Source organism: Thermomyces dupontii (genome assembly GCF_041956625.1).
Source record: "Thermomyces dupontii strain NRRL 2155 unplaced genomic scaffold VTN31scaffold_1, whole genome shotgun sequence".
NCBI lineage: Eukaryota > Fungi > Ascomycota > Eurotiomycetes > Eurotiales > Trichocomaceae > Thermomyces > Thermomyces dupontii.
The window spans coordinates 4786347-4799047 of record NW_027192307.1 but is presented as its reverse complement, the minus strand read 5'-3'; the positions used below and the strand labels follow the sequence as shown (position 1 = coordinate 4799047).

Genomic DNA, 12701 nt, shown 5'->3' with positions numbered 1-12701 from the left:
AGGGAATTTGTTCTCTCTGCGGTTCAACAACTCCTTATTTTATTTAGGTTACCATTAAGTTGCCAATCATCGACTTTACTAACTATTCATGACGTGAACCCATGAAATACACCTACTGTGGCCTGTGAAGTGACTATCTCCTTGTATTGCACTGCTTACCCACTTCACTGGCAGTTTGGAACTCAAGTAATGCGGAATCTTGGGAAACTGTGCGTTTGCTTTCCTCGTCGAATTTCATCCGCATCAGATGTGGTTCATTGAGTTGAGCTGATGAACGTTTCCTGATTCATGATCAAGTGTCCATCGTGCTCCAATTACTGGCAGCTACATGGACTTCTGTTTCTGCCCATCTTCTTCAACACGATGAATGACAAGGCCCTTGGCGTGTTAGACATTCAGCTCAGCAAGTTCGTCGAGTGCTCCAAGCAATATCAAAGCGCCAACGACAGACTGCTTCAACAATTCCGCGCTCTCCTCGAAAACTATAAAGCGCTCAAGTGCGAGTATGAGTCTCAAAGAGCCAGTCAAGCTATTTCCGTCGAGAATGTGCGCCTTCTTTACAGATTTGCTTGTGAAGCACTGTCTGACCATATATCAGGCTGACAACCGTTTTGTACTGGTCCTGATTGATGGCGACAACTACATCGTAGGTTCACCTGTACAATCATCTGTTACTCACAGTGGAACTAACAAGGCCCAGTTCGATCATCGATATGTCACAGAAAAGGAGCAAGGAGGAAGAATGGTTGCCAAAATCCTCAAAAAGACGGTCAAGCAGCTACTCGTTTCGCACACGCCAGAGGACATGGATACAAACAACATTCGGATAATGGTGCGCGTCTATGCCGATGTTCTTGCTCTTTCGAAGAAACTGGCCAAACTTAAGATCACCGGCCGTGAGGCACGTTCACTGGCACCTTTCATTGCGGGATTCAATCAAGCCGAGCCAATGTTTGAATTCGTGGACACCGGCGATGAAGAGATTTGCACAGCGAACAAAATCATGGGTGAGTCCGCCGGCCACTTGCTCAGGTTGTTTAAAACTTACGTTGCTGTCAGAGACCCTCGAACTCTTTGTCGCTGATGTGCGATGCAAGCATGTCTTTTTTGCGGGTTGCAGTAACATTGACTATTCGTCGAAAATTTCTCGATTGAAAGAAACGGGACAAATCACACTCATCAGGAACGTCACAATTCTTCCCGAGTTCGAGCAGCTTGAGGTTCCAATGGTGTATCTGCACACCGTGTTTCAGTCAACTCCTCTGGACCAGTCATTCGGAACGAACACTAGGTCCGATCACTCAGAAAAGCCGCGGACAATGGACCTGCTATTACATGTGAACGCAAATCCCCATGCCAAGACGAAAACGACCAACCAAGGGAGGAAAGTCTGCACTTTCTATCTGAAGGTTCGGCAATATTTGCGTCGTTTCGTGTTTGCGACAGCGCACTGACCATGGTTAGAACCAATGCAAATTCGGATTGAAATGCAAGAAACGCCACGACACAGCTTTGAATCAGCTACGAAGTCTGGTACCCTATCGAGGAGGCGAGTTTCGTGCACTCAGCGAAAGCATCAAGCTCGATTTCCTGCCATCGAGGATACTTCCCTCCTCGGACCTGGAAATGGAGGGATTGATCCCCGTGAACAAGTATGGACAGAGACTAGACATCTATTCTGTGCCGCCCGAGGAAGGGAAAGCAGAATTCGAAAGCCGCACAAAAGTCAGAAAAGTCTGCAACAAATTACTTCTAGGAGGGCATTGTCCCGATTCAAGATGCCTGTTCGACCACCGACCAATGAGTGGACCGGCCATAGAATACCTGCGTTATAAGGCTAAGGAAATCACTTGCCCCTCGGGTTTGTCATGCCGATCTTCAAAATGCTACTACGGTCACGTCTGTCAGAGAGATCACTGTCGGGGCGGCTATCCCCCTTGTCGGTTCAAAGACGAATTCCACATTCATGCCATGGACTTTCGCGTCTATGACTGGGTGAAACCGATTGACGAGGCAGACGACAGACACAGTGGCTATAGTCGCTCGATTCCCCAAAACATGGACGTCCAGGATTCGGACTTAATCACGATGAGTAGCAATACAGATCAAAGTCACTGTTGACAAAACCGAATCCACATTGGACGAGGTGGAAGAAGTCGATGGCAACCTCCATCGTTTTTCAGGGTTGACACGTATCAGCTTCTAGCTGTGAGAGGATGCCCTGGACACCGAACACATGTCTCGCACTTCATCTGTACGTCGGTCAATGAAACCCCATTTCATGACTAGGCACTCTCCGATCGCTCCAAGGGCGGACTTCCTCCGATTTCTAGTCTAGCAGAGTGATAATAACGTTTGACGTAACCGTGCATTTCACCCTATGCTCTGCAATGTTCATCAGTATTGTGAATGGATGCCGTGAAAATAATGCAGCTATAGTAGTAGTCTTCGAGGATACTCCGTCCTAGTACCGAGTTCACCGTCCTTTCAGCACCAGTCAATCATCAGCCACATAATGTACGCGATCGCTGGCTTTACTGCCTTGCTGGCCTAGGTTTGCCTATCCCATTGCGCGACGTGGCATGGATACTAGTACTTGTCTCGTCAGCTCCTCAGCAACGGTCCTCAGAAAATACGGCGTGGCAGCATCATCCGCTAGTATGATATTTTCAGAAGACGGCAGTACGTATATTACTCGTGTGCCCAGTCAATCCTTTCTGTCGAGATCCTCGACAAGCGAGCAGCCTTCTCGAAGCAACTGACCCAGAGGTGACGTTGGCCCTGGCTCGTGGAATCCGTGCCTGGCAGCCTGCACTTCCCGAAAAGTGTTTCTCACGTGATCAACCAGTTGATATGAGTCACATGATGTGGCGGTGATACTGGTGTGGCGTCAAGTAAGCCAAATGCCCTAACCCGCTCCGTTACCTAACCTAGCCTACTCAGTTTAGTCAGAACTAGTACTGTTCAAAAACCATCCAACGTTCATGCATCTTGCAAAGTGGCGATTAATACTGCGGTTTATGTCGGCCGGAATGTATGCCTTCTGACAATCTGGCCATTCTATGTGTTCTGCCGTGGTCCCTTGACTCATACTCCGTACCCAGATTCGGAAGCAATGCCTGACTTACATAATCACAGGTTGAATGGCAGTTCTAACCAATCGGGATTTGTGATCTGTGTGGGTCTCTCGCTTGACAGTGGCGCTTAGATTTCCGCCTGCTCGCACCAGCCTCTCTCCGCCCCCTTCCCTGCTGTGCCTTACTGCCTTGTCAGCTCATCGTCAACCTGATTTCTCAGGTGGCAATAATTTCCTCTTTCGCATCGATACTTACACTCCGCGACTACAGTACATCTTCTGTGCCTGCTTGGCGATATCAACCACTTCGATTCCATTTGATCCGCCTTGGACTGCATTACACGCGAAAGCTTCTCACTCTCCTGAATTCTCTCCTTTTGATCGTTTTCTTGATTTCCACAATCCGTCCCGCGTTTGAAACACCACAGTCCGAGCCATCATCTTTGACAGTTCGATACAACAACAGCTTGATACAACGGGAGCTTCGTTGACATGGGCAACGGGACGGATTACCCTAGTCCACGAAGTGAAGGTACCAACGGGCCCTCGGCGATCATGATTCCTGCTCCGGAAGTCCTTTCATCTGTTAGCATGCCGGACCCTGTGCCTGGCTTATCGACCGAACCAACTCGTCCACGGCTCTCTGTGCGACGAGCGCGGGATCCCCCCAAAAATGCTGCCGGTCAGATCTATTGCGACCATCCCGATTGCCAGGCCGCCCCGCCCACTTTCCGTCGCCCATGCGAATGGAAGTGAGTATTTCGTCAGGTTCGAAACTTGAGAGATATCGCTAACAATGTATCACAGCAAACATATGGATAAGCATGACAGGCCGTACAAATGCATGGAACCTGGATGTGACAAAATCCAAGGTTTTACCTACTCGGGCGGACTCCTTCGTCATCAGCGTGAGGTGCACAAGAAGCATACGAGCACGAAGAAGCCTCTGATGTGTCCATATGCGGATTGCAACCGGAGCACGGGGAACGGCTTTACGCGTCAGGAGAACCTGAAAGAGCATCTTCGTCGCCGACACATGCATACCGAAAATGGATCGTCACCGGACCTTACGGCTCTGACGGTACCAGACGTTGATGGCGTCAAAACTTCGTATCTCGCACCTACCCCAGGTACTCTGAAGCGCAAGCTTGATGAGTCGGATACAACGGCGGAGGTGGCACCAGGCAGTGAACGAGGGCACATGGATTTGCTCGAGGAGATCAAGCGACTTCGTCGGGAAAATGAAGAGAAAGACCGCCGCTTGCAGGAGCTTGAAAAAATCGTCGCGGGCCTCCAGGCACAACAAGCAGTCCCTGCCGCTCTGCCCACAGCGGCAGCCACCTGAACATTTTTCATTGCAAACTGCATTGGGGGGCGTTTTTCATCTTAACGAAGTTCTTCCCTCTCCCTCGTTTTTCACTTTCGTTGCAGTTCACCAGTTCAGTTCTTGAGAGTTGCATCTAAACAACTTCGTCATCACACTGTACAAGCAGTACAAGCTGAGACTGAAGTTGAGATGATTGTTTTCTTGTTATTCTCGGAGGGCGTTGTGTCTGTGGGGTTTACACGGTTCCTATATTACATATACCCTGGTTCAACCAATCTGGTGTCATGAGTGTGCTCTTTTCTCCTCTGATATGATGGCCTAATGAACTCGATTCAGCTCTGTTTCCTGTCAATATTCATTCCGCCTATGGACTCATTATTACTATTATTCTGGGATGGGGCAATTTGTGGCGATCGATGGAATATCCAGCTACTTTTCTTGAGATTTCATTCGCTACGGTCGGATAGTGAGAGCTCAAAGCCTTAAACAGCGAACTGCAAGTTTGCCTTGATATCAACATCAAATGGTCTCGTGCGCCTTCCCGCTGTCTACGTGTCCTGGATCAGAATGCGTTGTGTGGTTCCTCAACTTGGATTATGCTGGACCAGTGTGGAGGATTCCGACTGACAAGGAGCACGGAGTACCTCCTACCTACGAGATCAAACCTGTGTACTCGTACTCAGTAGTCGCGGCTGCCTCAGCACCTTGCAGGTTTTCGTGGTTAAACGGGGTCAATAATCCACTCTACCTTCCTAGGTACTAACTCCTCTCGGGCTATTATTATGTCAGGGCTGGAGCATTCAGCGAACTTCGGCTTCTCCGCCCCCCAACCGGCGGAACAGAATGGGCAATCTTATTGTCTCTTGGATTGGAAGATTGCAGAAGAGGAAAAGAACACGTAACTATTCAAACTCTCAGAGAGACAAGGCAAGACAAATGTGGGTTTCAGAAAGCAAGTTTTGTTGGCAAAGGATTTTCTTCTGATATCTCTGATCAGATCATTCATCGTTGATACTTAAGTACGGAATACTGTACCTACACAATATTTGCTATGGAGATTGGAGAGCTCATGCTTTGCAAGATCACTACAGGCTACTATTATTACATCCAGAGGTACTCCGTCAGGAAGTATGAGTAAGTACCTAATACCGGAGTAATAACTTACGCTGAAAACTTTGCACATGCCTGAACCATGTGGCAGGAAGTTACTTACCTGTTACGCGTACTAACTGTATTTGTCCGACGCGTCATTTCATACTTCCTAATCAGGTATAAGTAGTTCGCTTGGCCAGCCAGAAATCAGGGACGCCTCGGACAAGACGGGGTTGCGACCTCGCGTAATGGATACGAGCACGGAGTCTTCCATCCAGAGCCTCCCTCCTACGACGCGATTATTAACTGCTTCTTCCTGTTCCTTTGTTCATCCGGGTAATATCAATGGTTGTTTGCTTTTGCTGACCATTCATTTCTTTGTCAACTGCGCAGCATGGTCTGTGAAGACTGAAGAGATTCTACAACCGATCCCCCTTGTCACGAAACAGGGTGAGACAGCCTCTCATCTATCACGGGCCTTTCGTTCATCCTCAATATAATACTTGAAGTACACCGAGACGCCAGATCATTTCTTTTTTTTTTTTGGGTTTCGGAGCATAAGTACCTATTTCTTTCGCGCTCTGGGATTGCTCTTGCCCGCCCCGTCATCAAGGGCCGAGATAACGACATCCATTCCGATTCTACAGCGTTTTTCCCCGGCCGGGGGAGTCCCGGAACTGGCCATGTCTCGTCTGGAGTCGACGCCGTACATCCGAAATGAGGAGTACCTTGCAGAGCCGCTGTTCAAAGTGCATGATGTCCTGCCACCTGCACACCTGGGAAGCCCACTCAACGACGAATTCGTTCTAGAGCCACCGTCTCAAGACACAGCATATGGGGAGCTTGTCCCTGATAATTTCTTTGAAAGGGTCAATCGTGCCTGGTTCCAACATCGCCCAGTGCGTCAGTTGTGGTCTTACGACATGCGACGGGTCGCGCAGCAGATTCTACCGTTTCTCTGGCTGGGTCCTATTTCATCAGCTTTAGACCGCGAGTTCCTTCAACGTGAGGGCATCACGTTTCTTCTTGCTGTCCCATTCAGCAATCATTCCAGGCCAACGGGACGCAGAGTTGCAGATGAGTTGGGCATCGAAACGGATTCTGTTACTCTCGCGGACGGGCAAAACTATATTTACCAATATTTACGTGCGATCCGTCGAATCAATGATCATTTGTTCACCCATTCGTCGCTCACGCATATGCCCAAAATCCTTGTCTTCTGCGAAACGGGCAGCGACCGATCTGCCGCGGTAGTCGTTGCCTACATCATGGCCATGTATGGTTTGGACTGGCTCAGTGCTCGTTGGGCCGTGTCCCATCGACGGCTCTGCGTGGCGATCGGTGAGCAAATCAGACAATCTCTGATATCTTTCGAGTCCATTGTGGCCGCCAAGAGGGATGTTGCGAAGGCTGGTGTCAAATCATTCGGAAGTAGTGCTCGAAAGAGGGGCATCGATGCCACAGGTGATGATGCAGATGTTGATATGATGGATGGCAATACCATCACACCCTTTACTCCTCGTCCAGCACCTTTCATCGACAGGGTCCTCTGACTTGCTTTCTTGCTGGGCTGTACCCTGCAACAGCACATTCTATTTTCCATTTTCCCGTCCGACGGTGGTATAGATTTTCTAGTTAAAATCCATGTGTTGTAATCTATTTCTTTGGCATATCCACAAGGGCGTTCCATCAGCTGATGAGTGGATCCTAACCTACCTCTATTAGCACCGTACGGCATGTTTGAAGGAAACATGTCACCAACCTTCAGGAACACTGAAAACGCTGGTGGAATTTTGTCACAAACATGAAGCCAAATGTGATGTCTCCTGCCAGGCCGGGAAGCATTGAGTGACGGCTTTTCATCACTTATCCGTTGCTCGTCCAACACTTGACATGTGTTAACATGAGATGGACGATTCTTCCGGTGAATTCCGCACACTTCTGGTTATTCCTTCACGCTGTCTATTATTTTTTTCTTGATGGATTTCCCGCTTCACCTATCTTGTCTCCTTTTTGTCTCTTCTATCTTTATGCTTTCAGCTTTACCCTATCCTGTCTCAGAATCTATCTTAAATCTTTTCAGACAAACGTTGACATGCAAGCTGGAATAATACTCCTGACAATCAGGGCTATTTGGCCATGAGTTCAGGTCCAGCTCTCTGGCCGCCACGATACTTCGGTGGGGAGGGTATTACATTCTCTAGCCAAAGAAGCGTGCATCAGGAAACAAGAAAGTTCAACAATGATTACAGTGACCTCGACCAGGATTTGTCACCAACACTCCTTTCAACTTCAGACGAGCTCCAGTTTCAAAGTGAAAGTGGAGAGCACCTCCATCGTCACCGCACTTGCGGTAAGAACGGCGATGTGTTGCCAAAGTCTTTCGCCAGTAGCGAATACGAGTATGCTTCCTTGAGCGAGATCGACAATTACGTCGCCAGCAACGGGCCTCAGACTCCGCAATATGCACGGAACATGACTCGCATGAAGGGAGCCATTGACGAGGGAAGTGATGAGAGATACTACTCAAGCGAGGTAAGTGGCATAGAAATGACCAATGACCAGACGCTGCGTAATTGAGCCAACGTCAAAACATGCTAACTCGTTGACCTGCCACAGCTACCTGCAAACCCTGAGTGGAAAGACCTTTCGCGCAACTTTCAAACGGAGATCGCTGGGAATATGCTTGTGCATCACAGCTTGAGTCAGGTTCGTCAGTTGCTTGGAATTAGTGTCGCGGATATCGAGGAGATGGCCGAACATTTGAATGAGCGGAATGACCAAATCGAAATGGAAAACGAAACCTTGCTGGACATGCAGGCAAAGCAGCACAGAGCACTGTTGCGCATCGACTACTCGGATCTGAAGAAGCACGACGTTCCCGATTGTCTCGTTCTGCATCGTCGCTACAGCCATGAAGCAACCAACGACGTTAAAGAGCGCATCAAAGACGATTATATGCTCTGTCAAGTCAAAGACTTGCTAGTGGCAAGGAAATTCCTGTCGAAACGAGGTCTACCGCTCCGTTATGCCGGCGATTGGAGGAATGATTTCATTTTCAGCCCTAGTTCACGCAGGATTGCCTCACCGGAGCGTTTTGATTGGAAAGAGTGTTCAGAAAGGAAGGCATTGACTTTCGACCAAGATGACATCGAACTTCCAAGTTCTCCATCCGATCTCGACCAGGAAGTTCCAGATGATCTTCACGACAATGGAGCGGAAGAGAAGGGTCCACATACTCCACAACATCGAGTGAAAGCGACCCTCTCATACGGTGGCCTCCGCCCATATCCTGCGACCCCGAAATCGGGTGGAACTCATCTCGATTGCACTATTTCTTTGAAGGTAGGGCCAGAATGTGCGGCTCGGCTAGAAACAAACTGTGTCCAGAATCATGACTTTCACAAGAGTCATGCTTTAAAGAGTCAGAACAAAGAGGCAGAACTTGGTAGTGACGACACAGTGGTCGCATCCCCTTTTGCCGTTCGGAAGAGCACCATGCCACGGAAAGGTGTCTTTGACAGACCTCTTCGTCGAGTGCCAGGGTCGTGGGTGAGGACCCGGAGCCCTTCCAATTCATCCTTCATTGCAGTGCCAAGTGCTACTTTGATTCTGCCAACCCCGCCAGCCCGACTTGAAGGAGAAGCGTTGAAGGGCGAGAACTCTGTCCGGCCTTTCATGAGCTGCCGACGCAATGAGGAGGATGGAAACTACGTGCCCAGCAGCATTGTTCCCACTGAGAGTCCAACACGGACTGAAGATCAGTGGCTTGGGAAATTTCCGTATAGGGTCTCTTCGGTAGGACGGCCTCTGGATTTCAGTCCCCCGATACTCGAGAGAGCTACGCACCAGTCCGCATCTCGTGGTGGCAATATTGAACCGTCTTCTGAGGAGACCCTTCCAGAAGAAGATATGCCAATGTGGTCACAACCTAGACGTACTTGCAAGTTAGAGGACAAGAGACAGTCCCACCGAATGAGCAAGGTCCGGGCGAGTGTGCGTGCCGCAATCAATGGTTCGAAACCCGAGGCATTGTTGCCCAAAGGGACACCCATTGGTAACGGAGAATCCGTGAAGGAAGGTATGGCCATCAGAGGCAGCAACAACACTGACCAAACTCGTCGGCTGAGTGTCACTGCATCGACTTTGACTGAGCCAATCCAAACGTCCAAATGGGATCAAGAGCTCGATTTCCAGCCGGTAGCTTCTGAACGGTTCTCTGACGGGCTCCCAAACTCGAGAGAATCTAGAAGTGCACAATTCGGTGCCGATTCCGCGCCATCAGTATGCATGTCTGAGGCGCAAGCATCGGTCAAGAAGCCAGGGAACCGGAGAATATTGCCGAAACCATCTGTGACTCCAGTCCTGGAAAGTGGTATAGTCACCAACCCGAATGCCTTAGGTGCTTTTCTTGCCACAGGGTTGCCTGGCGCCTCGGGGAAAGAGGACCTGGCGCCACTCTCCGGTCAGCTGAAGGCACCAACTGCCACCAACGGAGTCATGCGTGTGATGACAGACGTTCCATTTGCTTCAAATGAGCAAACCACAGCTAGTACTCCAGCGACTTGCCAGGTTGACACTCCTATGCATGGGAAGAAGAATAATAATACCGGCAGTTCGAAAAGAGTCATCACCCCAGTTACTCGACGGAGTGACCGCATCACGAAGCCGGTTCAGAGACGCACTGCGAAGAAGAAGAGTCTTTGAGGGTTATGGTAGAGACAGTAACCTTTGCGCAACCCTTTGAGTTTCGTCGAAGCCACAGCTCTCTTTTCGCTCTGCAGCAATGCAGCCATGTAATCATAGTCGTGATGGTGGCACTTGTAACCTTTATTATTAGTGCTCTAACCAGCTTGAAATATCGATTGTTGCATGTTCTGAGCGTTTCCTCGGTGAAAATTCTCCTGTCCGAGATCGTTGCCGTACGAGATACCGTCTCAGTTCCGTTCGGATATGGAGTGGTTCGGACTCGGCTTCCGAGTATGGTACAGAGAAGGTATTTCGCTTGTTCCTTGGTTCAGTAACTATCCCCGAATCGGAGAGACAGACACGTAACCGGTATCAAGTTCCGATTACTAATATGGATTCATGTCATCTGATTGGCTGCAGGAAAGTCATTTCTCCGACCGATGTGGACATCGTCCGACGACCAGCTGACCTCACACAACAACTCGTCAGTCGGTTCGAGTTTTGTCATGAAATATCCCTTCTGTCTTGGGCAACTGTTGATTGAGTAAACAGCGGAGACCGATTCCTCAGCGATTGAATATCGACTTTCTAGATGAATCATCTACCTGGTGTTGTATATACGGAGTATACTACTACCTACTGTTAGCTGGTTTACCTCCCCTGGAATATATAAGCTGCGAATGCAGAGCCTACTATCCGTCATGGCCAGTTTCTCGTGCACGAACAATCTCGTGTTATAGAGCAGTATCTATGAGAAGTTCAACCGTTCTAAGGCAAATGCAACGAAAAAAGGTTTGATATCTGTTCCTACCACCGTCATTTACACTGACCATGAATAATTGTACTAGGCAATCATTATCGGAGGCGGTCCAGCAGGCATCGCTGCTGCCTTGTATCTACGCCGGAGAACACCGATATCCTGCATAGTATACGAGCTACATCCGGAGTCAACGACGCTGGGCGGCGCCATTGGGATCATGCCCAACGGCCTTAGACTACTTGATCGACTTGGTGTTCATGACAAGCTCCTTACCAAGGGGAATAGTTGTCCGAGCTTGATACTACATTCACTACAGGGTAGTACCCTAGGCGAGATAAACCGAGTAGCCGCAGCAAAGGAAGAGACTGGGTTTGGCTACTTGCGCATCAAACGGTCCGATTTACTCGACGTGCTTCTGGAGGCGGCTCACAACGATGGAATCGAAATTCAGTACGGCAAGCGGCTGAAGTCCATAACGAATGATGCGAATTTTGTGACGATTGAATTTGAAGACGGGACAACGGATACGGCAGACTTTCTCCTCGGATGCGACGGTATCCACTCGAGCGTGCGTCGCCTGTACGTCGATCCAGACATCCATCCAGAATATACTGGAGTGGCCAGTCTTGGTTCCATAATTCCTGCATCGCTCTTGGAAGAATCTGCAGCATCTCAACTGCGTGGCACGCACGTCACGATGACACAAGAAGGCATGTTCATGGCCATGCCGTGCGATCCGTCGAACGAGAAGATTCTTTGGGGATTCCAAAAGGAAGTTCCACCCCCAGAGTCTGGCGATGATCGTAATGGTTGGGAGGTTCATCGGAAAATGGAGGTTGAACGTTTCAAATCACAGATGTTGCAGGTGCTGCGCAGCGCCAGAGGTGAATGGGGCAGTGCCATGAAGCGGATCATCGAACAAACATCGGTTGTACATTTCTTCCCCCTTTACAAGCTCCCTCTTGGAGGCAAGTGGTTCCGTGGACGTTGTCTGTTATTGGGCGATGCAGCCCATGCCATGCCTCCACATACAGGTCAGGGTGTCTCCATGGCGCTGGAAGATGCGTCGTTGCTCTCCCGTCTTCTGCAGAACGACCAGCGTTCTCTAGATGACATTTACACCACTTTCGACAACATCAGGAGAAACCGAATCAGAGAAATCGCCACTCAGGCCGAGAAGAATGCGGAATCCAGAAGGCGGACAGGGCCTTTGGGTTTGTGGCTCAGGGAGAAGGTCACCTCGTGGGCCCTCTGGGGGTATGCAGTCCTGGGCAAGCATAGCGGGAGCCCAGATCACAAGTTCTCGGTTTATGACATTGACAAGGAGGAGATTTGAACACTTGTCCTAGTAGTACATTCGTTGATTTCACGCATTGATCTAATCAGTCCTGATATCCTTCAGTCATCTTGTGTTAATAGTCTGTTAAAGCTACTAGCAATGAGTGTCTGCTCGTCTACAAAGTGAAGGGAGTTGACAGGAAAAGCCATAAAACATGTAGTATGGATTAATCCGTTGAATAAGAAAACACTTCAGACTCCGTCCTTGTACACCTGGGTATCACAAATGTACAAGAACTCTAGCAGAGCAACAAACGACTATCCTCCCTTGCTGGGTCCAGCGGAGTTCGGTGAGTTCATCAGAGAGTTTGAGAGTTGCCTCGTCAGAAGCTTCGAGCATGGGCCTGTACAGAATGTCCGAATCCTTTGATCCCCCTGAAAGGCCCACGAGGCCTCAATGGGAACAAGATGCGACGCCG

The 12701-nt window shown here is 49.3% G+C and overlaps 5 protein-coding genes across 5 annotated transcripts; all 5 read left to right on the top strand.

Annotated features, from left to right (window-relative positions):
• Positions 1 to 288: 288 nt before the first annotated feature.
• On the top strand, positions 289 to 2121 carry VTN31DRAFT_1809 (uncharacterized protein; the record flags this gene model as incomplete). Its single annotated transcript, XM_069401907.1, has 5 exons — positions 289 to 546; positions 599 to 646; positions 701 to 1007; positions 1060 to 1409; positions 1465 to 2121. 5 exons carry the CDS (start codon positions 289 to 291, stop codon positions 2119 to 2121), a joined length of 1620 nt encoding a protein of 539 aa, XP_069264665.1.
• Positions 2122 to 3568: 1447 nt separating this feature from the next.
• VTN31DRAFT_1808 (uncharacterized protein) lies at positions 3569 to 4421 on the top strand (the record flags this gene model as incomplete). Its single annotated transcript, XM_069401906.1, has 2 exons — positions 3569 to 3828; positions 3884 to 4421. The coding sequence occupies 2 exons, from the start codon at positions 3569 to 3571 to the stop codon at positions 4419 to 4421; spliced, it is 798 nt and encodes a 265-aa protein (XP_069264664.1).
• A 1757-nt stretch (positions 4422 to 6178) lies between these two features.
• On the top strand, positions 6179 to 7048 carry VTN31DRAFT_1807 (uncharacterized protein; the record flags this gene model as incomplete). Its single annotated transcript, XM_069401905.1, has 1 exon — positions 6179 to 7048. The coding sequence occupies one exon, from the start codon at positions 6179 to 6181 to the stop codon at positions 7046 to 7048; it is 870 nt and encodes a 289-aa protein (XP_069264663.1).
• Positions 7049 to 7634: 586 nt separating this feature from the next.
• On the top strand, positions 7635 to 10202 carry VTN31DRAFT_1806 (uncharacterized protein; the record flags this gene model as incomplete). Its single annotated transcript, XM_069401904.1, has 2 exons — positions 7635 to 8030; positions 8115 to 10202. The coding sequence occupies 2 exons, from the start codon at positions 7635 to 7637 to the stop codon at positions 10200 to 10202; spliced, it is 2484 nt and encodes an 827-aa protein (XP_069264662.1).
• Positions 10203 to 10934: 732 nt separating this feature from the next.
• VTN31DRAFT_1805 (uncharacterized protein) lies at positions 10935 to 12280 on the top strand (the record flags this gene model as incomplete). Its single annotated transcript, XM_069401903.1, has 2 exons — positions 10935 to 10976; positions 11033 to 12280. The coding sequence occupies 2 exons, from the start codon at positions 10935 to 10937 to the stop codon at positions 12278 to 12280; spliced, it is 1290 nt and encodes a 429-aa protein (XP_069264661.1).
• Positions 12281 to 12701: the final 421 nt, after the last annotated feature.